This window comes from Mustela nigripes, chromosome 6 (assembly GCF_022355385.1).
Source record: "Mustela nigripes isolate SB6536 chromosome 6, MUSNIG.SB6536, whole genome shotgun sequence".
Classification (NCBI taxonomy): Eukaryota; Metazoa; Chordata; class Mammalia; order Carnivora; family Mustelidae; genus Mustela; species Mustela nigripes.
In genome coordinates this window covers 117,853,893-117,878,201 of record NC_081562.1, presented here as the reverse complement: position 1 = coordinate 117,878,201, position 24,309 = coordinate 117,853,893, and the positions used below count along the sequence as shown (strand labels likewise).

General features: G+C 48.0%; 1 protein-coding gene across 16 annotated transcripts in view; it reads right to left on the bottom strand.

Annotated features, from left to right (window-relative positions):
• CELF2 (CUGBP Elav-like family member 2) overlaps positions 1-24,309 on the bottom strand; it is a 507,218-nt gene that overhangs the window by 132,609 nt on the left and 350,300 nt on the right. For 14 of the 16 annotated variants that reach the window (XM_059404082.1, XM_059404086.1, XM_059404079.1 and 11 more), the window contains one exon: positions 21,259-21,455. In XM_059404082.1, the coding sequence (XP_059260065.1) occupies positions 21,259-21,436 (178 nt within the window). In that variant the 5' untranslated portion in view covers positions 21,437-21,455. Of the gene's footprint in view, positions 1-21,258; positions 21,456-21,626; positions 21,842-23,406; positions 23,551-24,309 lie in introns of those variants that run through there. The other 2 variants (XM_059404085.1, XM_059404083.1) reach the window with 2 other exon arrangements.

Sequence of the window (24,309 nt, the reverse complement as noted above, 5' to 3'; positions counted from 1 at the left end):
TGACTCTGAGAGGCTGGAATCTGTGAAAGAATGGGGAAAGGAGACAGGAAAAGTATCTAAGGATTGAAAAATCTGAAATTATGATGAAAACTGTAATCACACAGATCCAGAAAGCTCAATGAAGCCCAAGAAATAGGAAGAAAATTAAATCACAACACTTTCTAATGAAATTTCTTAAAACCTTAATAAAGAAAAAATCTTAAAAGAAGATGGAGGAATGAAGAGTCATGAATGAAGAAATAAAGGTAAGGATGACATCAAATTTCTTATCCGGATCGATACAAATGAAAAGACTGTGAATTCCTCACAGGTACGGAGAATAGACTGTGGTTACCAGAGGCGGGGGATGGAGGGTGGGGGAAATGAGCAGAGGGGGTCAAAGATGCAAACTTCCAATTGTAAGAGGAATACGATCTGGGGATCTACTATACAGCATGATGGCTAAATTAAAAATACGGTACTGTATATTTGAAAGTGGTCAAGAAAAAAAAGCTTAAAAAAAGTTCTCTGCACAAGAAAAAAATCTGTAACAATGTGAAGTGATGAGTGGTCACTGAAGTTATTGTGGTGATTATTTTATAATATATATATAAATCAAATCACCATGTTTTATACCCTAAATGAATACAAAGCTGTATGTCAATTCTCAAGAGAACTGGAAAGAATAAAAAATAAAATACTGAAGTAAAAATACCTGTCAACCTAGAATTCTATACCCAGTGAAAATATACTATAAAAACAAAGGTGAAATAAGTGATTTCAGACATACATAAGGTGAAAGAATTTAAAAACATATGATCTACTCTCTAAGAAATGTTAATTGAAGTCTTTCATCAAAAGAAAAATGAAACCAGAAGGAAATAGGGGTCCAAACAAAGGAATAGAAGGCACTGGAAATAATAACATAAAAATAAGAAAAAAATATTTTCCCTATTATTATTTAAATCTCTTTAAAGGAAATCTGATCACCTCAATAAAAATAACTAGGTAGTGTGTGGTTTATGGCACATGTCAAAGTTGAATGTCTGACTATAATAGTGCAAAGTCTGGGAGATAAAAATGGAAGTATACTACTGTAAGGTTCTCAAATTATATGCAAAGTTGTATACTATCATTTGAAGGTAAATTGTAGTAAGATAAAGGTATCTACTATAAACCCTAAGGCAACTCCTAAAATAACAAAGCAGAGAGTTTTATAGTTAATAAAGATGATCAAATAGAATAAAACAACCTTAAGAGGAGACAGAAAAAGAGGAAAAAGAGAACAAAGAACAGAAAGGAGGAATAAAAAGCAAACCATGAAATGTTAGACCTATACCAACTTGATAAAAAAATCACATTAAATGTTCATGAAGCAAATACGTCGATTAAAAGGTAGAACTTGTTACAAAGATTGAAAAAGAAGTAAGACCCAACTCTTGGCTATACACAAGAAATTTACTTTGCATATAAAGATACAAACAGGTTAAAAATGAAAGAAAGGAGAAAGACCATTGTAACACCCTTAAAAGAGAACTTGAGTGGCTATATTGATACCTATCAAAGTAGATTTCAAATCAAAGGATAATACCAGAAATAAAGGTTATTTCAAAATAATAAAGGGGTCAACTCATCAAGAGGACATAAAATTTTCTAAACATTTATGCACTGAGTAGAACTTCCAAATACATAAAGCAAATAAATAACAGAACTGAAAGGATAAATAGAAAAATCCACAATAATATTTGGAGATTTCGATAGCTTTTTTTCCTGTAACTGATAAAATGAGGATATAGAAAACCAGTAAGGATACAGAAGATTTGTACCACACTATCAACCAAGCCAAAATCTGTAGCATGTTTAGTTCAATAACAGCATGATATTGATTTGCAATCACACATGGAACATTTACCAAGACAGGCCAAATTATGGGGCACACAGTAATTCTCGACAAATTTCAAAGTCTTCAAGCCATTCAAGGTGTGTTATGTGTCCGGACCACAGTGAAACAGAATATGAAATCAATAATAGAACAGTCTTTAAAAAATGTTCAAATGTTTAGAAACTAAATGACATACTTTGAATAACCATAGGTTAGAGAAGAAATCAAAAAGGAAATTAGAAAATAAATTTAGAATTTAGAACTGGATGAAAATGAAACCACAACACATCAAAATTTGTGTGACATAAGTAAAGCAGTACTTAGGAGAGAAGTCTTCAAAGGGGTCCTCAAGAAAGGAGGAAGATTTTAAATCAGTGACCTCAATTCCACCTTAAACAACCAAAAAAATTAAAAGCAAATTAAAACCAAAGCAAACAAGAATAAAAATCTAAGTGGAAGTCAATTTTATTGAGTAAAAAAAGACAAAACCAAAATCAAGAAAAGCAAATGCTAGTTCTTTGAGCAGACAAATAAAACAGACACTTTTAGCCCGATGAAGGAAAAAAAGAGAGAAAGCATAATTTATCAATATCAGGAATGAGAGAGGAGACATCACTATAGATTATACAGATATTAAAGGGACAAAAGAACATTACATGCATTTTCATGCCAATAAATCTGGCAAGGTAGATGAAACAGACATTCTCTGGAAGAGAGAAACTCAACAAGAAACATATAACCTAACATATAACATATAACTTACAGGTACATACAGATATATATATATATATATATATATATATATATATATATAGATATATATATATATATATATATATACACACACACACACACACATACATTAAGAACATTCACATGTATATATACTAACAAAATTAAATCTGTGTGTAAAAACTTTCTCAAAAAAAAAAAAAAAATTGAAACTCAGATGGCCTCTGCATGAACTCTACCAAACATTTAAGAAAACAGTAACACAACCCAACATGAACTTTTCCAGGAAATTGAAATGGAGGCAATACTTCCCAAATCACTCATGAGGCCAGAATTACATCAAACCAAAATCAGCTAAAGAAATGAGAAGAAAACCACTTAACAATGTCCCTCCCTCTTGAACACAGATGCAAAAATTCTAAGTAAAATTTGAGCAAACAGAATCCCATACGGGCTGCACGTCCTAATAAAGTGGGGTTTATGTTCCAGCAATGCAAGGTCACTTTGTTTATTTTGAAAATTAAGGGGTGCCTGGGTGGCTCAATAGGTTAAAGCCTCTGCTTTCGGCTCAGGTGATGATCCCAGGGTCCTGGGATCGAGCCCTGCGTCGGACTCTGTTCATCAGGGAGCCTGCTACCCTTCCTCTCTCTTTCTGCCTGCCTCTCTGCCTGTCAAATAAATAAATAAATAAATAAATCTTTTAAAAAAGAAAATTATTAGATTAATTAACATTAATTTTAATTTATTTATTCAAGACACATAAGCAGGGGGAGCAGCAGAGGGGGAGAAGCAGGCTCCCCGCTAAGTAGGGAGCCTGACTTAGGGCTCGATTGGATCCCAGGACCCTGAGATCATGACCTGAGCTGCAAGCACACGCTTAGCCAACTGAGCCACCCAGGTGCCCCGTTTTGTTTGCAAGGCTACTTCAACATCCAAAATCAATCTGTGTGAGTCACCAAATTTCTGAACTAATAAAGAAAGCCAGAATCTCACAGGATCATCTCAAAACATGCTGAAGAAGCAACGGACAAAACCCAATATCCATTCCTGATGATAATTCTCAGCGAAACAGGAAACAGAAGGAAATGCGCTGAACTTGATAAAAAGGCATCTATGTAAAACCTCTAGCTCATATCATACTTAATGGTAAAAGAATGATTTTTCTTCCAGGAACAAAAAACCATCATAATGCTACCCATTCTTAACACTCCATTCAACTCTGTCCTGGAGTGTGTAGCCAGTGGAAGCAGGAAAGAAAAAAATAATAAAATAAAAAAATAAAACAACAACAACAACAAAGACACCAACATTAGAAAGGAAGTAAAACTGCCTCTTATGTGTGTGTATGTGACTGTGCGTTAGGTTTTCTTTGATACCAAAAGCATCATCAGTAAAAGAACACACTAGTAAAACTTCATCAAAATCAAAAACTGCTGCTTTTACAAAGAGACCGTTAAGAGATTGCAAAGATAAGACAGATTGGCGGCAAGTGTTTGCAGGACATGGATCTGGTGAGGCCTTGTATACAGAGGAGGTCAGAAATCTCAAAATTCAACAGCAAGGAAACCAGTTAAAAAACTGGCAAAATATCTCAACAGACACTTCACCAGGAAGAAAGAGGAGTGTTGAGTAAGAACAGGAGATGATGAATGCCTTTCGTCATATGAAAGTTACAACCACAATGACACATGGCAATAAACACCTTTTAGAATGATTAAAATTAGAAACACTGAGTATACCAAGTGCTGGCGAAGACAGGAAGGGTCTGAGACGCCTACACTGCTGGGGAGGATACAAAATGGTACCATCATTTGAGAAAATCGTTCGGTAGTTTCTTACAAAGTTAAATCTACACTTAACCATCTGATTCAGCCGTTCCACTCCTGAATGTTTCCAAGAGACACCGAAGCACACAGACATTTGTACGTGAATGTTCACAGCAGCCTTGTTTGTAAAGTTAACAGTAAAAACTGGAAACCACCCAAAGGCCCATGCACAGAGTGTGGAGAACAGAGGTACAGCCATTCAATGAAATGTGACTCAGCCATTACAACGTAGTACTGAAAGACAGGAAGTCCTGACCCCGAGTCTTGAAACACATGCGGAGTGAAACACACTGGGTCGGAAAAAGGCACAACCTTATGACGGCAGTTACACGAATTCCAGGAAACAGAAACTTAACGATGGCAGAGAGCATCACTGGCTGCCTGGGTGTGGGGTCGGGAAGGGAAGGGGTCCCAACAGAGAAGGAGGAAGTTGCTGGGATAATGAATAGGTTCCTTTCCTTGTGGTGAGAGCTTCAGAGGTGGACCCACGTTGTAAGATACAACATTTGAAACGTGTGGTAATGTCCATTGTATTTTGTATTTATTATGTACCTGGAAGGCTGTTGGGTCGACACACAGTACTTTGAGAAGACGGAACACTGAGCGGGGGGAATGGAAAAGAACAGCTAGAAGACGGCAACAGATTCAAGCTCTGGAGATCTGGAGCTTGGTTGACAGGAAGGAGGTGGCACCAGCACCAGCAACAGGGACAAGCAGCAGAAAACAGGTGCATTCGAGCTGTGGGCATGGTGTGTGCCAGCGGGACATCTCGTTCCAAGGGGCAGTTTAAAACCCTCGGGCTAGAGACCAGAGGCAAGAGACACAGCCTTGGAACGTTCCCTCCCTCCCTTTAATTTCACCTCCCCCCTCGGCCCTCTTGGGTGGATACATTTTCTTCTGTGTTATAATCTGAGTCCCGGAGGGAAGAAAAACCCCACTTTGGAAGAGTTCCATTCACCTACATGTGACCTGCAGGGAATTTCTAGGCTCACGCCCAGAGGTGAAACCCACCAGGTCCTCTACCTCACTGAGTTCCAAAAATGCACTCGGCGGAGTGGAGCTTTCCCAGGCTCATAAAAAGCTGTATGTGTTGGCACAAAGTGAGTAAAGTGATGTATGAAAACGCGGAGGGAACGAGCCATGCGCGCCCCAGGATCTAAGGAACTAGAAATGGGTAAGACCTATGAAGTCATTTCTCTGTTGGCTGCCCCACCACTCCCTGTTACATCAGTCCCTGCCAGAATGGAACTGTTCCTGAGAACGGCAGTGTGGCTCCTGGCGCCCGAGCCAAAGGAAACATCTGTAAGTCTGGCGGGGTTTCAGGTGAGCGCGCTGCTCCGAGGGCGCGGAGCCTGTCCCTGCAGGAGACTCTAGCTACAGAGTCAACTGCTTTTCTCCTGCCTTGTTTTATTTGAAACGCCAAAGCTTTTCACACTACAGTGACACCCTCAAATGCTTCTCTTACTTCCGCTGCTTCAGTTGAAACAATATATTTCCATGCTCCGTGGAGTGCCCACCAGCTGATTCAAAAACCGGGAATGCAACGGGACCCGCTACTTCAACGTGCCATGGAAAGATAAAGGAGGAAAAAACAGGTGGACGAGGCTGGAGGGGAAAAAAGGAGCTCTTTCCCCTGAATGTTCTGCAAACACTCACACAACCGATGCCCAGGACGGTTTGAATGCTCGGTTGTAAAGAAGTTCTGTGAGGTTCTAGAAGGTGTGCCGACGGACTGAAATAGCCCCTGAATGCCTGCCAGAAGCTTCCAGTTCAGTAAGATGAGTGCCCATGCAACTGCAGCGTGACACCGAAAGCACTGTGCATGGGGAGAGGGAGACACGGTGTCCCGGGGATCTCAGCGGAAAGGACATGACCCTAGCGGGGTTTCCAAAAGGAGCTTCTCTGGATGAAATGACACTTGCACTAGCCTTTGAAAGGCCAGCATATAAGCGATCGGAATTGGGAAGAAGAAATAACGCCTCTAGGGAGAGAAGACAGACGGGACACAAGGCAGGGCTGCCGAAAGCCAAGGAGTGCTTGGGGAAGAGTTCAATATTGTTCAACAAACATTATTAAGCGCCTGTTGGTTACCCGCTGCGCCAAGTGGCAGGAGTAAAAAGATGCCAGAGGAGTGTGCCTTTTGAAGTGAAATGGATGATTTCAGCATAATAACAAACACCAAGAACACAGACACACCCAGTGTGATCTAAGGAACCCCGGAGGCCAGGCAGTCAAGGAGGCTGGATTCTCAGGACAAACTACTTAGGACGGGTTTGTTTGCTCAGTCGCTGTTTTCCCAGCTGTAACATGGGCTCAGTGCAGAGTATTTGCCTCGGAGGAGTGTTGCGAGCATCTGTGTGATCACAGGACCTTGTAACATTGTAACACCGTCACCCTTAGTGCAGGACCTGGCGCGGGGGCAGGGACTCCGCATAAAGATCACTTGTTTTGGGGTTCATAAGACCGAGGACCGACCCTGCTCTTACCGAGAAGATTGGTGCTGACTGTAGGCTGTACGCAGGGGTGTTGCTGGCAGAAGTGGGTTTCAGTGTCCTCTCCTAGAGGGGACGAGGAGTACTAACATGCTGTTGGGCTGAGGGCTCTACGTATGATCTCTGCGAACCCACGGACCATCAGAGCTAATTTGCAGATGAGGAAACCGAGGCACGGGGGTGTCAAGTAACGTGCTCTTGGTCACAAGCCAAGTAGCCTGGGGAGGTGGGTCAGAAACTAGCGTTTTATCCTCAGCACTCCCCCGCCCCCATCTGGCACCCCAGAGCCATGGAGCCTTTCTGGTTTGACCACAGGCCAACTCCAATAGTATTTTATTGGAGCCGGCATTTGATTCGGTAGGAGAGGGTGAGCGAAGTGCAACATGGCATGGAGATCAACCTGCACTGGGAAAAGCACGCACCTAACCGTCTATCACATCTCACATCTGCACAGGGTTTTATGATTTAGGAAACTCTTTCACTGGCTTGTCTTTTTTTTTCTTTTCCCCTGACACCATGTTGCTGAGAAGCAGACTAATGAGTAGAGCCTTGTGTAAGGGAGCCCCAGGCCTGTATGTTTGGGGGTGACCTGGGGGCAGGCATCCCCAGGGACAGAGCAAAAGGTTTCCGTTTCAGAGCAGGGCACCCCTGGGCACCCCACCAGCCCCCCACCAGACCCTGAGCTCCCTGCAGCCGTGGGCCACACCTTCCTTCTCTGCATCCCCAGGACCCTATGGTGCACACTGCTTGGCACAGAAGGCTCTTAAAACACTTTCTAAGAGCCACGAAAAGCCTCTCTCCGCTTCTCCGCAGTAACTGCAAAAATGGGCACGTCGGTGCTGATCAGAGAGACGGAGTAGCCCCTCATCCGTTCAATCTGCAGCTAATTCCGAGTACCCGTTTCATGCCCGGCACCGAGCTCGGCACAGGCGTTTCAGAGATTAAAAAAGACACAGCCTTCTAAGGAGGAAATTTATGCTCATAGCATGAAAGATACTTATGAAAGTAAGTACTATAAATTCTCCAAGATTTTCAAAGTGTGCCCGGGGCTTTGATTTTTACGGTACGGTATTATGCGCCTATTTGTATTTGAATGAATGCCAGGGAAGTAAATGGGAAGCTAAATTGTCTTTTGAACTCCACGTACAATATTAAGGCTTAGATGGAAGTTCATATGGAACCCACATGGCGTAGGTAAAAGAAGTAGGAGCATTATAAAAATTACTCCGAAGGATGTGTTCGATTTTAAGACCAGATCAGCAATTTTCCCTGGCATTATCAGCCTTGCTCTGAACATCACTTAATCTTTGTCTCAGGTTCCTCTTTCATAAAGTGGGGGTGTGCTCTGCCTGGGACAGGGGGGGAAGTGGCTGGTGGCGGGGGGAGGATGCGATAGGGCTTAACCGTTTCCTCGCTTTGAAGTGTTCTAAAAATAAAGCGTTTTCATGGCGAACATGGCTCGGAATATTGTGTCCACACAGCATTCCGCGTTGCTAGGGCAGTCCGACTGGTGGGCTTTCTTCGGCTAATGCAGGCGAAGGGCGGGCCACAGAGAAACAGGCCTGGCTCTTCTCGTCTGAGCATTCTGGGCACGGTCCCCTCGAGGGAGGAGGCAGGCCTTCCAACGACCCATCGGCCTAGCTTTAAAGCTCCAACTCTGTCATTGGACGCAGACTTCCGGTGGCCTCTTAAGCTGTCACAGTTTTATTTGCCTTGGAGTTTAATCTGTGCAGTAAAAGCCTGACATGTCCCACTTAAAAACTGTTCTCCTAAGTCCAGATTAGGGAACAATTAGACAGCGAGGAAAACCCCACAGACCTGATTTTTTAAAAATGTGGCTTTAATTTATTCATTACCTTTCCTGAAGTCTTCCTTCCGGGAGATTAGAGCAAAGCCTGGGCTCTCGGAGGCATTGCCTCTGCGGGGCCGCGGGCGCGGTGGCGGGACCCCCTCGGTTGCCCGCCCCCCAGGGGGGGTGGCACGCGACCCGTATTGGACTTGCAAAACAGCTAAGCCCCGCCACCATCTGGCAGCTGTACGGGGCCCCGCGTAAAATGAACTGGTGGTCACAATCCAGTTCCCATTAGACAGATGTCCACTTCACAAAGAGAGTACCACACTCAGCAGCGGGCTTGGCAGGGACGAGAGAGGCCCGAGCCTGGAAACTGCGTTTCCTGGTTCCGCCTGAGCCCTGTTGCTCGCTGGGGGTTGCAGAAGCAGGCCGGGGGGTGGGGGGGGGGGTCGGGGGGGGGGGGGCAGGTAGACAGCAGCAGCTCTCAGAGGACTACCTTAGGTTCAGTGATCCGTCTCACCCTTCAGAAGCTACCTCGACACCCATCTCCGAGGTCTTCTCACTCACCCTGCTGAGAAGCAGTGTTTTCCCAAGCTAGGTTTTGGTTTATAGAGCCACTGGGTGGCTGTCCCTTAAGACCACCACCGGGACACCACGGCCGCACCCAGGGCCTGATGGAGACGGCACCTGCCTGCATCCCTCTCTCCAGCTTCCATCCCCGCCCCAGGGAGAACACGCGGGGCAGGGCAGGCAGAGGAAGGGCCCTCTTCAACCCTTCCTGGCTAATAACAAGCATCCCTGCCCCACATGAACAAGACAGCATTCAGTCCTAAAGACAAAGGGCAAAACCAGTGATCCTTTATCTCAAAATGTCCTGTCTGCCCGGACAACTCCTGAGCATCTTACAGAGGACTCAAGACACGAGAACCCTGCTTGCTGTTCTGCCATGGACATCTTTTATTTAATCTAGAGAGTGAAACCAAGTTGATCTGGTTCCCCCCCCCCCCCACTGCAGCATAAAGGAAGTGGGAGGTGTGAAAGAGAGGTATGTTTCCTGCATGGCGGGGATTTATGAATTAGGCAATGCTTTCCATTGATTTTTTTTTTTTTTTTAAACACGATCCAAACAGCTTGGTTCACATCCTCTTTTGAATAACTGAAAATTCTTTACAAAATATTCACGTAAACACACGCACACATAAACAAAAACCGAGCGCCCAGCTATACAAACACCCACCAACCTGACTTGAAGGAGAATCTTTAAGCAGCAGCCCAGAGAGGAAAATAGAACTCTACCTCTTCATTGGGTTGCACTGACTCGGTGTTATGCTGGTGTCAATTACCACAACGTGTCTCAATATTAAACAGAGCCCAGTGTGCTGAACAACATGACGTAAGGCCTCGAGTTATTATCCAGAGTCTATGGAAATTTGGGCCAAAGCAAGATAATCAGACACAATTATTCTGAAAGAGCCTGTTGTCCTCGAGGCCAGGACATGAGGACCAAGAATTCTGAATAACTGCTTGGGTTTGGAATCCATAGGCGGCCCGCTACAGAGTTTCAAATATTTGTTTTGCCAACATTTATACTCTGTCTCCAGAGATCACTGGTTTTTCCTGATGACCCCGCCCCTGGCCCCCTCCCACCATGTTCTTTTTGTTCCCTGTAAAATGCCTATTTAAATCCCGTCTAGTATTTCCTAGCAAACTAGTTGAGAAAGAAGCATTAGGAGGTGTCTGCGCACAAAAAATTTTGCACAGTCTTCCTAACACACAGTTTACGAAGTCTGGAGGCCACGATGGCTCCCCACCCCTGCATTCTCGGGCTCTCGCTACTCTGTGCTTCTTCCTGTCCTTTAATCTCTCCCCACCACAGGCCCGGCCCTGCAAGAGGCACTTTACGTTCAATATTCTATGAATAATTTATTCCTCAGTGGTCGCCCATGCAGGCAATGACACAACCATCTGAAGAAACGGTGCTGGCAGAAATGTACTTTGTGTCACCACCAAGTTTAAAACAGATGTGTGTGTTGGGTAAGTATACAACAAGCACACGCACACGCACGCCTCCTACATGGATGAGGCTGTTGGTCACTCTGGAGCACCGGCTGGATGTAGCTGCGTCAGGCAGGGGCAGACATCCTTCCACAGGACCGTGAACCACAGACGTTCCACGGAAAGAGGGTACCCAGGGCCTGCGGACACGTCACCCACATCTGGGCTCTCCTACAGGACGGCAGGCAGCAAACCACTCGGCATTTTACGGGGAACCCTCCAGAAGGTTCATTCAGTGAAAACGTGAACCTCCTCCTGTCCTCCATGCCCTCCAGGGAGGAGAAAGAAGTGGGAAAATTAAAGCCGATGAAAAAGGGTTAAAGACATCGGGGGCCCATTGCTGGAAAATAAACATCGGATGCCTTCTTCCCCGAACTCCCTCCCTCCGCCTTTTTTACAGAAACAGCCAAAGATTCCTGCACATGCAGCCACTGGAGTGTCCTATCCCAAAGAGACAATGTTCCCATGCACAAAATGGACACTGCGTCACCCAAGCCGACTCTCTGCTTTCGAAGAACGTATGGCCACCCTGTCTTTCCTACTGTCCCATTCCTCCTCTCCTTCTGGGGCAAAGAACAGGACCTGTTCGTCTGTCTGTCCCCAGCCTGGAGTGCCACGCCTTGCACACAGTAGGGGCCGATAAACGTTTATGGCCCCGTGATGGCGCTTCGGCAAACACGGCATTAGATTTCCGGGCCACATCTTTCATCTTTTCTAGTCGACATGAAACAGGATCCAGGGCTTTCAAGGCTCCAATCCCTGTTACAAAAGAGCCAGGCATGAGGCCTCAGGAGAGCGCCGGCCGGAGGCCCACGGCTGGGGGCTGGGGGTCAGCGAGCTGGCCATCTCCGTAACTTTCATCATGTTCTGAGTTCGCCACCTCTTCTGTGTCAAAGTTTGGCTCAAACTCTACACTTTGCTGCTGTGCCAACATTTTGAGTCTGAGCAGCAGAATCCAGGGGTCTAGCATTAATTCAAAGACCTTATCTATATATAGCCTCGCTCTGTACTTAAGCATCTTCAAAAGTTCAATCATATTCTCCCCCCCCCCCCCCTTTTTTTTTTTTCTGAGAGCACAATCCCTCTCTTTTCATGTTTTGCTACAGCCTTCCTCCCTTTTCATTCCTGTGACTCAATGCTCTCAGGCCTTTTAAGTTAACCTCCTGGACCTTTCCATATGGGCTCACCTTCCTAGACCTCTGTGAATCATGCCGCTCTCCTCTGGAAAGCCTCCTGTCTCCTTGATCCGTCTTCAATACCATTTCCTGATATCGGGCACAGAGGCCTAGAGCGGAGCAAAAAAGCTCTTTGCGCAAGGCGGCGGATTACCTGCTCTTTACCACTTGGTGTCTGCTACCTTCATTCGTAACATTGAGCATTCGCGGATCGTTTTGACCATGAACTTGTCCGAGGCAATGTCTCTCGTGTCCCCCACGGTCCCTACGACTGTGTCCCTCCAGTGTCTGTGATGCAGCTCCCCTTAAACTATAGGAATTTAGGAAGCATTTTTTTTTTCTTCCACCCAAAACTAAAAAACAGGCAGGGGGATTAGAAAGGAAAAAAAAAAAAAGGAGCAGCAATTCATGGGCCTAGCTGGCAAGAGAGCTGCAGATGACACACGGAACCACGACAGAGAGACAAGTGTCTAGCCTTGTATGTGCTGGGCTACAGGACTCCTCTCCATGGACTGAAGCCCTGCCACACCCCCAGATACTTTATAATGATCAGCTTCGGGGCCAATCAAGGAGTGTGATGAATGCATACTCACTTCCAATCCTTGAATTCATCTCTGATTCCAATTTATGATCCCCTTAATGGAAATAGAGAAATTACATTTCTTTATTCTTTAAACCCATCACGGTCCAAAGTATATTTCTCTGATTGGGTTTCTCCAATTTGAATGAATGCCCGAACGTGGAAACTGGATTAGGGGCATCTTTCTCAGTAATTTACATAGAGAGTGAAAAAATATCGATCCGTATACCTATGCCGGGGGTGTCTCACTTGCCAGGCCCATTCTCCCAGAGCCATTAGTTTTTACCATGATAACCTGACCCTGTTCGGCGAACTAGCTCTCTTCTCCATCTGGAACAGAAAGACGCTTCTGCCTATGTGTCCGTCCACGGGCCTTGAGAAATCTGTGTACCCCATCATTCATCCTGCCACGAATGCCTTTAGGATGTGCTTCCTTCCCCCTTGCCTGTGCTCACCAAAGTCGACTGGAAAATACCCTCGCACCCTGGAAGGCCCTAATACTTTAATTCATATAACCGGCCTCTTCACTGCAAATTTCTCTAGCATGATACCTCCTGTATCACCGAGATACCTAATGTTTGATTTTCTACTGAATTTCACAGCAGGGGTCAGAACGTTTCCAATTCTCTTGACCGAGTGTCCTGAAAGCCCATGGACTATCACCCATCATTTCTGTTACCAGAATATGAAAACCTCCACCAACCTGTTGCTAAATCCTATTACTTTAGCCTACCTTCTACCTCCCCCCACCCCCACCATTTGGCCAATTCTTTTTTCAACCCTTTTTCGTTTCCAATGGTCTTGAAGGTCAATGTGACTGTTGTGCATGTATTCCTAGTGGCACATCCTGGCACTCTTGTGTCCGGAGGGAGACCGGGTCTCACAGGAGTTTGGGCCAGCCGGGATCAGAGAAGAAAGCAGGTGAGTAGATGATCTCAGGATCAGTCAAGTTCCGACAAGGAACAAAGAACCTGAGACCTTGTGCCTAAATCCCGTCAGTGTTTGGGGCCGTATGTCCTAGAAGAAGACTCAGTCTCTGAAGCATCTAAGAACACAGGAGGTAGGGCTGTAGCTGTCGCAACAGCACTGTGCATTTCACCATGGTTGGAATGATTAAAAACAATACGCTTCTTCACAAGGTATACAATGACTTTATTTACATTTTTTAATGCCAGCATTCTAAACACTTCTAAAATCTAGCTATGGTTAATGATAAATTCTAATTAGAAGCAAAGCTTGAAGGAGGAAGAAAGGACAGGTCACGCCACGCCAGCTCTCGGGCCACGGTATGTGTGTCAGAGCAACTGACTCTAAGAAAACACGGTCTTTCTGACTGGGAACCTGGACTTGTCATTTCCAAAGATGGTTTCATAAGGAGCCACTGTATGGTAAGCCAGAGTGGTTCACTTGTGTAACTGATGGGAGAACAAGTCTAATGTGGAGAAATCTCATTGGGGGCAAATAAAAAGGCAAATAAGACCTCTAGGCTGGCAAAGTACAACACACTCAATGGGAAATGCTAATCGTGAGATCGTCTAGATTTCGCTGTTCTAGTCAACCTGTAACATGTGTTGGAAGGATCCCAACAGACAGAGGCCATGGAGCCCTGGGCTTACTTTTCATGTAAATTTCTACCAAAAAAAAAAATCCATTCCGCTCTCATCTAGAGCCTGTTTTCTTTATTCTTTTATTACGCTGATTCCAGAAAAGCAAACTTTTTCTCCACCAATCTGTTGCTAAATCCTATTACTTTAGCCTACCTTGGGACCAGATGGCTGGGGACCAGCCGATGTCCCAGACAGAGGAGAAGACAAAATGGTTAGAAGCAGCCTTAAGTAGTTTCTTTCCTTCCTTGAATCGGGCTCTCTCTGTGTGTCCTCTGTGGCTCTCTCCTTCCTTTTCTTCCTCTTTTCCTCTCCAGAGATGTAAGGATCAAAGTATGCCCAAGACAGATATTATCTGCTGGGGGAGAAGCTGCCCTTTGATAGAAGGGACAGAAATCCGGAGCTGGGCTAGACAGGCATGGTCCAGGGAATGTCAGCATCAGAACGGTGGTGGGGGGGGGGCATTTAAAGGGAGTCCTTCTCACCGTAACCCAAAGGAGACTAATTCAACATTTTTCTTAATTTATCTCCATCAGTGCTGTGGGTGCAGTCTGCATAAGTCAGAATAATGTAGAAGTCCATTTAAAACAATGAACTGTTAAATCTTTCATAGAGCCATATGATAGAACTACTGAACCTCTCCTCTCACAGGCACGTGATCAGGATCCCTGACTGCATGAATATAAAAATTCTGACCACATTTTATATTTATCCTGGAGGACCTCGGTCAGCCAACAACGCAAAGATGGCACCGGAAGTTACAGAGCCATTTCCGTTAACGTAAAATTAATTCAGGATGAAAGATCCTTCCTGTGGGCCACTGAGAGAGCGTTACCCAAACTGGGCCTGTCCCTGAAAATCGAGGGCAGCAACCCCAGTTTCCAAGAGATTTAGGGCAGAAATCCTGTAACTACCTGCGTGCACCGAAATGTAAAAATTGGTTCACCTTGTTGCATTTTGAATTCTTTCTCCATTACGGATTCTGAGATGACATCACTTAAATACCCTGGTTCCAAGTCCATTTCTGGCACTTAAGGAAAGTTTCTGACCAGAGTTCTTTGAGGAGGAAAGGAGAGGCATGAACCGTGAAAACACTCTCACCCCGGTCCTCCAATGGGATTACTTCCATGAAAAGGTCAAAGGTGTTCTCTGCAGCCTTTCACGTTTTAAAGATTAGAGTTTGAGAAGATGTCACCTCTCCTCAGACCATACAGGCAGCCAAGCCCAGTTGTCCCCTTGCTGAATGTGCAAACCACAGGAAGCTTGTGACAGTGTTACTGTAAGGATGAAGGAAGCGGAGAGGCATTCTCTGAAGGAGCTTGAGATAACACATAGTTCTAAGCCCCTTACAGGTTCTGGAGTTGGCTCTCATTCTACCCCACCCCGGGAGAATCTTCTGGACTGGGGCTGGGGTGGGGGAGGGTGCCACTGTCTCCCTGTCAGATTCTGAAATGTGTACGATCGGGTTTTGGTGCCTTTCGTCCTTCCCCTAGAGAGGAGGCCAGACTTCGAGGCCACCGGTGAGCTCCTGCAGCCTGAAGCAGGGGCGGCCGAGGCGAGCTGCTGTCCCGCCGGCCTGGTAGCAGTCCGACCATCAAGAAGACGACATGCCACCTTGGCGCCGCCACCACCACAAAACCGCTCTTTTGAAACTTAGTGACTCTTCCCAGAGGAGCCGGGGATTTCGTTTTTTCCCTCCCCGAACACTCTGGCCTCCAGGCGCGGCGGGGGCTGCAGCGGTGCGGACCCTTCTGCCGCGACCTCGGAGCACATTTCAAGAAAAAAGGAAGTGCTGTTCCTTGGGCCTGCGGCACGCAGCGATAGCGACACAGCCACTTCCCGTTTCTGGCCTCTCTTGGGGTAAGAGGTTGCAGAAAAAGGCGGGGGTGTGGGGGGGGGTTGGTGATCAGGGAGGCCTCGGGTCAGGACTCTGGGCCTGGTTCCACCCTCCAATGCCAAATGTTAAACGACTGCGTTCCAGTCACTGAGACCCTCAGTCTTCCTCCCTGCAGAATCGGAGTAACAACATTTAACGTAACGACAGTCGAGGACAACACGGAACCCTGGAGCGCAGCGCCGTGTGGCTAGCGCCGGTGACGGAGTCTGTTCTTCCCGGGTGCTAGGGTCCCGGGTCAGGGTTTCGGGGAGAACAGAGCGAGCAAGAGAGCGATGATCCAAGGAACAGCATTTACCCCTACGTGGAAGCTCGGGGCGTGGGCTCCGCGGACACACCACCCCCACCGGGCCTCGCCCACGAGCGCCCGCCCCAGGCCGGAGCCACCCCTCTGCCCCTACCAGCTCCTCTACTTCAGGTCACAGGGAAGAGTCCCCACACGCCGGTACCCTTCCTGACCTTGTCCCCCGCCTCTCCAGGGCCTCACCGGCGACAGGTGATCCCCAGTCCGGGCTCGCTCACGGGGCCCCAAGCCTCAGGGCCCCGCTCCCAGACTTCACCCTCCCAGGGTCACGGGGCCTCCCCGCTCATCAGCAGCCCCGCTCTTCTTTCGCACTGGACTTTTCCAAAGCAGTCGTTTTAAGTCCGATCCCTTCTCCTCACACCTTCTGTTGCACCGGCCTCCGCCTGTCTCCTGAGAAGACGGGGCACCTGCACTGTCCACTGCGCTCCAGGACGCGGAAGCCCGCGGGCTGCTACTTCCTTCTAACGGCTCTGCCGTCTCAGCTGAGGTCCCCTTCTCCCCTTTTCCGTGTGCCCTTCAGCCACCCTGTCTCCTCAAACACCCTGGTTCTGGTCTTTCTTGTGCTTTCCATATGTCCTTTTGCTCTCTGTGTTTATTAGTTTCTTAAAGAAAAAAAAAAAAAAAAGAAAGGCCGGCCCACTAGAAAGGCAGTCTCTGCGCCCAGGCCCACAGGTAAACCTACACAACCCACGGCCTCCACCTTCTGAAACGCTCTCGCACCCTCCCGGCCACCAAAGCCAGCGGCTCTCCTTGGCCCACGTCCTTCTGGACGCTCCCGTGGCACCGCAGACTCAACGGGCTGAAAGCTGAGCTCAGGCTTCCTCTCCTTCCCGCCCCCTCCGCGGCTGCTTCCCCACGCCTCCCGGGTCAGGCCGAGCCCTCCTGCTCACCCCCGCCTCAGCTGAGCTCTCGAGCCTCCTTTCTATCCACCACCGCCCTGTCTGTGTCACTCAGGACACGCCTTCTCCACGGCCACGGCCACCGGCATCTCTGTCCCGGCCCCGTGGGCGGCAGCCGACGCACTTCTCACCGGCCTCCTGGTCCCCTCTTCCCCTCACTGCCATGGCCTTTGCAGACCCTCAACGGTGTCTCCCACCAAATTCTAGGCTCTAGCCTGAGAGGGAAGGCCTTCTAAGAACTGGCTCCGGCCTCTGTTTCCAGGTGTCGCGACCTTCCCCGTTGGCATTTCATTTCATGGACTTCACGTTTCCTTTGAACTCGAGCAGGTTTCACAGCTCCCAGAACCTGCCCCGCACGTCCCACCTCCATGCTTGAAACCAGGCCCGTCCGGCCGCCTGGAATGCCCAACACTGTCTTTACTTAAGGAAATCCTGTTTTTCTCTTTGGAGATGTGGAAAAGATGCCACGTCTTCCTGCCTCCACAGCGGCTAAGCATCTATTCCCTCCCCGAGCTTCCAGAGTTCAAACAGGTCCCTCTCTTTCTCATCCTTACCGCATGGTCTCCAATATTATCGCTACCTGCGCGCTGGCTTCACTGTCCCTATTAGCTCGCAGGTTCTTGGGGACAGCAAGGGTAACAGCCCCTGTAGTAGTCAGCAGCGCCACGCAAGCTCCTCCCACTTTCACCTCAGCCGCCCCAGGAACAGAGCCTCCCTCCTCAGATGGAGATTCGATAACATGCCCAAGGCGTGGTAGAGCCAGAACTTGAATGCAGGCTTGTCTGACTTCAAAACCAGTGCTCTGAACTACGAGGTGGTATCTCTCGCCACCCATAGACTCGACCAACAGCTCCAAATAAAATGTCATCTCCATGAGTCGCGGGACATGGGACAGTTCACTGAGCTGGGTTCCCCCGAGTTGCTGACAAGGCATACATTAATAGGGAGAAGGCACAGACAGTTTGGGCTCTAACTCGTAGAGGATGCTTTAAAAATACAGAAGAAAGTTCTGATGCTTCAAGGCTTAAGGACTTCAGGTGCACAATGACAGGAAAAACCTAATGCACCTGGATTAGGTAATGACCTGATTTTGTCTCTTTCCTTGGAAGCACTTGTGTCAGGGAGGCAATGACTCAAGGCCACACCAAGAGGCCTGTGTAGATCATTCAGACCACGGTTATGTAGAAAATTCTGTTACCTGAAGCTGTGCCATCAGCCCTGGGAAGACATGATGACCATACTCTGCTGAGAGAGTCTGGACCAGGGCAAACGCGAGGTTCCACAGCACGTGTGCACAGGAAAATACCGCGTGGCACACATAGGTATGAGGTCGAGACAAGCTGTGGCTGCAAGTGGCTAAGGGCTGTAATCCTCTGAAGGGAATGTCATTATGCAGCTCAAATCCCATCACAACAAATACCCTTAAAACAGAGCTATCTGTATAACAAAAATCCTTTCAAGCTTTGGCTGACGGCCCACGTACTTCAAGCAATATTTGATGTGAGATTTGGAGTCCGCAGTAATGGGAATTGACCTATATTTCCAGAGGTAAGATTTGAATGATTTCATCTGTAGCTTCTATCCCATGGTACCATGGGTTGGAATCCTGTACGATCTAAACCTGTGAGCACGAAAACCAAACGCGAAGGCAGGGACCAAATCGACCTTGCTCGTGAAGGGCAGAATTCCTTCCTTTCATTTGGGGGAGCATTTAGGTACAGGAGAAGGCCTCTGACCCACACCCTGACATGGCGCAAAGCTGGTGTGTGGCCTCATCTCCGCGAGGTGAGTACATGGGGGGGGGGGCGCACAAAGACGGGAGGTACAAGTTCAGTTTCTTACTCTGCTACTTACTAGCTGGGTCCATGGGGCTGTTGCTTAACTTCCACAGAGCCTCCATCTCCTCATCTCTAAAATGTGACCAACAACACCTACTTCCAGGATTTTCGCAAGACCTAAAGGAATGGACTCCTAAAACAGCCCGGTGCGTAGCCTACATGCTCAAAAAAGTTGGTTCCCTCCCCTAGACTCCTCTCCCCTCCAAGACGGGGTGGGCTTAGGCCAACTATTTAAATGAGGTTGGTTTTAAGACCTAGTGAATAAGGTCAACAAAATGTGTCGTCTCAAGCACGGCCACGTCAAGACAGTGTTCAGGGGAACGCTGGGGAAAAGAGAGAAAATGGTAGAAAAACTAGGCCATGCACACTTTTCTGACTGAGAGGAGGGTCTTCTGGCTAAGGCAGGCTTTGTGTCAAATAAAATGCAAGTAATCAGGCGACAGAAGAAATAAGCTTTGATCACATATGTCAGAGGTCATCCTGAAAAATGCTGACAGACTGAAATTTGGAGGCATGTTTTCCTGGACTGGGATGAAGTATGGCCACGGCTCCAAAACCCTCGCTTACTGTCCCTGGCCTAGTTCTCCGACCCTTATTTGGTGACTCTTTAGCACTAGTCTGGTGCAACGTACCATCTTTTCTCTAGTAGGATACTACGGAAATTACATATTAAAACAAATTCTAGTTTTCTCCATTTGGGAGTAATGCAGATAAATAATTCAGGAATATTTATCGACAACCATCTCAATGTTGCCCCAATTTGTGACATTTTAAATCTTATTGAATTTTAGGTAGGTAATTTTTTTTTTTTCAAATTATGGGACAATCGAGTTTGTGGGGACAAAATTCCACATAAGCCAAGAACACTATTGGTGTTAGACTCCTTGAGACAGAAAACAAAGTCCTAGGAACAAAATCGGAAGGTGTGTCTGTCCACCCTTATAAAAATGAGTGCTGGCTTTAAAATTCTTCAAAGGTTCCCCAAAGTGCTATCAGACTGCAGCAGCTAGAGAGAACATGAGGTAGCCCACCATTTCTCGGGGTCACAAAGCATTAGTCTCAAAGATGATTTCCTCCTCTCTCTTCACCTTGACAGTGGGAAGGAGGCTCAGAGAAAAAGTATGTGCCAATGTTCATGCATTCAAGTCAACCACAGGTACAAAGCCCAACCATGAGTTTCCAGGACCTCTCCTGAGAGGCAACAGAGAAATAAATTAACAGGGCAGACCCAATTTCCAAGGAGCAGAGAAAAATAAAGTGCAAGATCCACTCAGAAGACAGGGGAGCCCTGGGTTAGATAGCCCAAGACATCAAGAACAGAAAAAACAAAAATAAGAAAGCAAGGTTAGAACATCCGCAAAGACTGAACAGTAGCAAGCAGCAGAGATGTTTTTTTAAATTTAGTTTGCACAGAGCCTACAGAGGATGCCTCCAGTACACAGAAGCTTCCGCACAGTAAAAGAGGTTTCTGATCTCTATTTTAATAACTGAAACTCCCTCTCCCCATCACCCTAGTCCTAAAATGGAGGCAGTAAAAACCAGCAGACCCTGCACTTGAAATTCACCACTGGCAAGGGCGTAAACCACACGCATTTCGGAAGGTGTGCTAACTATTTCAGGCCACTAGGGTGCTTCTTCCCGCCCGAAAAGGCACATTTCACTTAAGGATCCCCATCTAAGCCCCAAGAATTGATGTCCCTCTGAAAAAGTACACCCTCTCTTCCTTACACCAGTGGCACTGCACTAACTGTGCGGGAGGCATCTCAGGGTCGCCACACGCTATGGAAAAGTCCAGTGCAATGGTAATTGCACCGGCAAGAACGTGGAGGCAGAGGGAGAAAGAGTTAGAGCCTGCGCCGCCAGGGGAAGTGACCTCGGGAGAGCGATCACGCGCCTGGACAGAGGCACGGCCGCGCGCTCCCGCCACTCCTCCCTCCCGCGCGTCCCAGGCCGGCTCGGTCCACCTGTGCCGCGGGGCGGGGGCGCGGGTGCTGGCGCGGGGAGGAGCCCGGCTGGCCGGAGCCCCGGGGCGGCGGCGGCGGCGGCAGCGGCGGCTCCCCTCGTGGTCCTCCCTCCCTGGGGCGCTGGGCAGCCCCGCAGGGCCCGCCTGCCACCCCCCAACCCCTCCAGCCCCGGCACCCCCAGAATGCACGCCCCCCTCCACCCCACCCCGTGCCCACCCCCACCCCTCCCCAGCGGTCTGTACCTTTACTCTGGGGAGGGTTCTGACTCCGGTCCCGGAGGACGTTGATCTGGTAGACGGCTCCGTAAGGCTCAAAAAGTTCTTTCAGCTCCTTTTCCGACCAGGACCGGGGGATCTGTCCGACAAACATCTTAATGGCATCTGGGTCTGGTTGGTCTGAGTGATCCAAAGCGCCGTTCATCTTGTTGGCTGTGCCGTTACTGTCAAAAAGGGAACCGGGAGCCAGAGTTAGGGCTGCACGGTGAGGGACAGGAAGAAAAAAATGGGGGTGGGGGTGGGGGCGGGGAGGCGGAAGGAGGAGGAAGAGGAGCACGGGGCAAAGTGCCTAATGAGTCGGAGAAATTTGATGAACTAAAACAAAGCACAGGCACCATTAGGTTGCTCGGCGGCCGCAGCGGCTGCGGGCTCTCACTGCAGGCTGCGGTTCAGCATCGCCGCCCGAGCACAGGGCAGCGCCCCGCCGGCTGTCACCCGGGGCGTGGACATCTTGAAGCCCGGCTCGGGAGGCAGCTGCAAGTTAAGTGCAGGTCTGGCTCTGCAAGGCTGCCACCAACGCATCGGCAGCCTTATCAGCCCCACACTGGCTCTCGTGTGCAAAGGAGGGGAGGGCTGGATTTCTGCTGGATTCTCCCCCTCCGCCACCCCCCCAACCCCCCGCCCCGCGCCTTTTGGAGGGTTTTGGAAGAGAGGAGAGAGGTGGTAATAATAAAGTCACATGAAAAGAAAATGAAACACTTGGCAGTCCGTCAGATGACTAATGCAAGACGCTGGTGATGAATTTGCAGAGTGCGCGAGGCATCCATGTGTGCATCAAATTAGGACGTTGTTGCTGCTCAGAATGGAAAGTGCTCCAGCAATGCGGCTCGGCGCAGCCTATTGGCTGCCCACGCTGGAGAAAAGGGCCGGGCAGGGAGGGGGCTCCCCTTTAAAAAGCACATTGTTTATGGGATCCAGGCACAAAGGGTTTAATTCAGAGAGGCAAAGGCGATCTCAGAAATGCCTGCTTTGTGCCGGAAAAAAAAAATGCAGCCCCAGAAAGTTGAGTTCCCACTAAAGGACACTGAATATTTCAAATCTTTCACACTCCATAAATTGCTCTCTGTATATCTGACTTCCAGATGTTGTACTTGAGTTCTAAACAATCACACGTTTGGGAGAGAAAAGAGGAAAGTCTGCCTTTTCTTCTCCTAGCTTCAGTAAATATTTGGGGCTGATACAAAGAGTGAGACCATGAGCTTTTGCATATCAGTCTTCCTTAATGCTGTTTTCCAAAACCGTCATTTGGAAGAGAGAACGCTCAGGTTTAGAGTTCTGCCGTTCTAGTCAACGTCATGTAATATGATGATGAAGGCATTTTTTTTTTTTTTTTTTTTTTTTTTACTTTGGATCCCTCCTATTTGAGCTGCAGTAAACAGCAAAGCAAAATCCCCTGCCTCCTTCATCTCGCCCCCCACCCCCACCCCGACTCTCCTGAATGCACCCTAAACCCATCCACTCGGCCAAGTGACAAGGCTGAATGCCCTGAGCGGCATTCATTTGCAGTACTGGGTTCCTGACTTCACATCCTATCCTGTGAAAATAAAATGGACCCAAGCAAGTACACGGCGGGCAGATACGGTACCGACAGAGCCACTTCCATGGCCACTGCCAGCGCCCAGCTCAGGAGGCAGAAAGGTCAAAAAGGGGCCACAGGGACTAAAACGTCACTGCAAGTGGCAGGTGTTAATTCCAGGTAGCCTGGGGGAAATAATGAGAAGACACTCAAGGATCTTAAGCGGGGTTCCTTATTAGGTTAAAGCCCACAATCGAAGACCACCAGAGTACCTTCTGTCCGCTGTGGACCTAGCTCCGGTCGCCCCAAGCTCCGGATTAAAAAAGACCCTGCGATCAGGCTAAAAGACAAACAAAAAGCCTGTGGAGAGGAGAAATCCTGAATTCAATTTAATCCCAAGAGGAACATGACGGCAAATACTCTTCACTAGGTCCTGGCTCCGATTTCCACTTCTTCTCACCCCTCCCAGTTTACCACTTAATTTTTTTTTTTTTTAAATTCTTGAGATAAACAATCAGACTGTCTTAACTTGAAGCACTTACAGAGCTTTTCTCTAATCAAACTTATTGTTATAAAAAATGTTCTGCCGAATAAAATACCGGGTGCAAAATCTGCCTTCCACAATTTGGGTGCAGGGTGACGCTTGTTTGCGGTGGAGGATGATCGCTCGTCTTGTTCTCAGGCACCTCTGCGTCTTCACAAATCGCCCTTGGAGGATTCAGTGAACTCTGTAACCCAGCTGACTCCCGCACAGTGTGGGCGGCAGAGCCCCACGCAGGACAGAATGTCGTGCTCACAGCTCGCTGGGAGCAGAGAGTGTGGCAAGATGTATTTCTGGGCCAGGAAGGGCTGTGGTTACCGCTGCTGACAGTCAGCGAGCCTGAAAAGCAGAAGGCACTGCCACAGGTCTCAGCTCAGGGGGAAACGGAAGTTCCACAAATGGGGCTCTTGCATCTCGGCTGCACAGAGCCGAGTTAATACAATGGAGGGGTTAGGGGACGGTACACCAGTCCTCGTGCCAGAACTCAGAGCAAGCATCCCGGCGCTGCCTGCCCCACGGAGGCCTTTCTCCTTTCCTCAAAAAATACTCATGGGGGTGCCTAAAGGAAGGGAAGCTGAGAGGGCTGGCGCCTCATGCCTTTGCTCTTTCTGTGGGTGCCTATTTATAAACCTTCCCCATCAGCCATCCTGCAGAGATGCCTGCAGATCTCTGATCTGAGTGGGTTGTCAGGGCTCAGGGCATGGGCTCTGAATTCCGGGGCTACCCCTTTGAACTGTGCCATTCCGGGCCTTAATCTCTTTGTCTATAAAATGGGAGTGAAAGGGGCATTTGGGTGGCTCAGTGGGTTAAGCCTCTGCCTTCGGCTCAGGTCATGATCTCAGGGGCCTGGGATCGAGCCCCACATCAGGCTCTCTGCTCAGATGGGAAGCCTGCTTCCCCCTCTCTCTGCCGGCCTCTCTGCCTACTTGTGATCTCTATCAAATAAACAAATAAACAAACA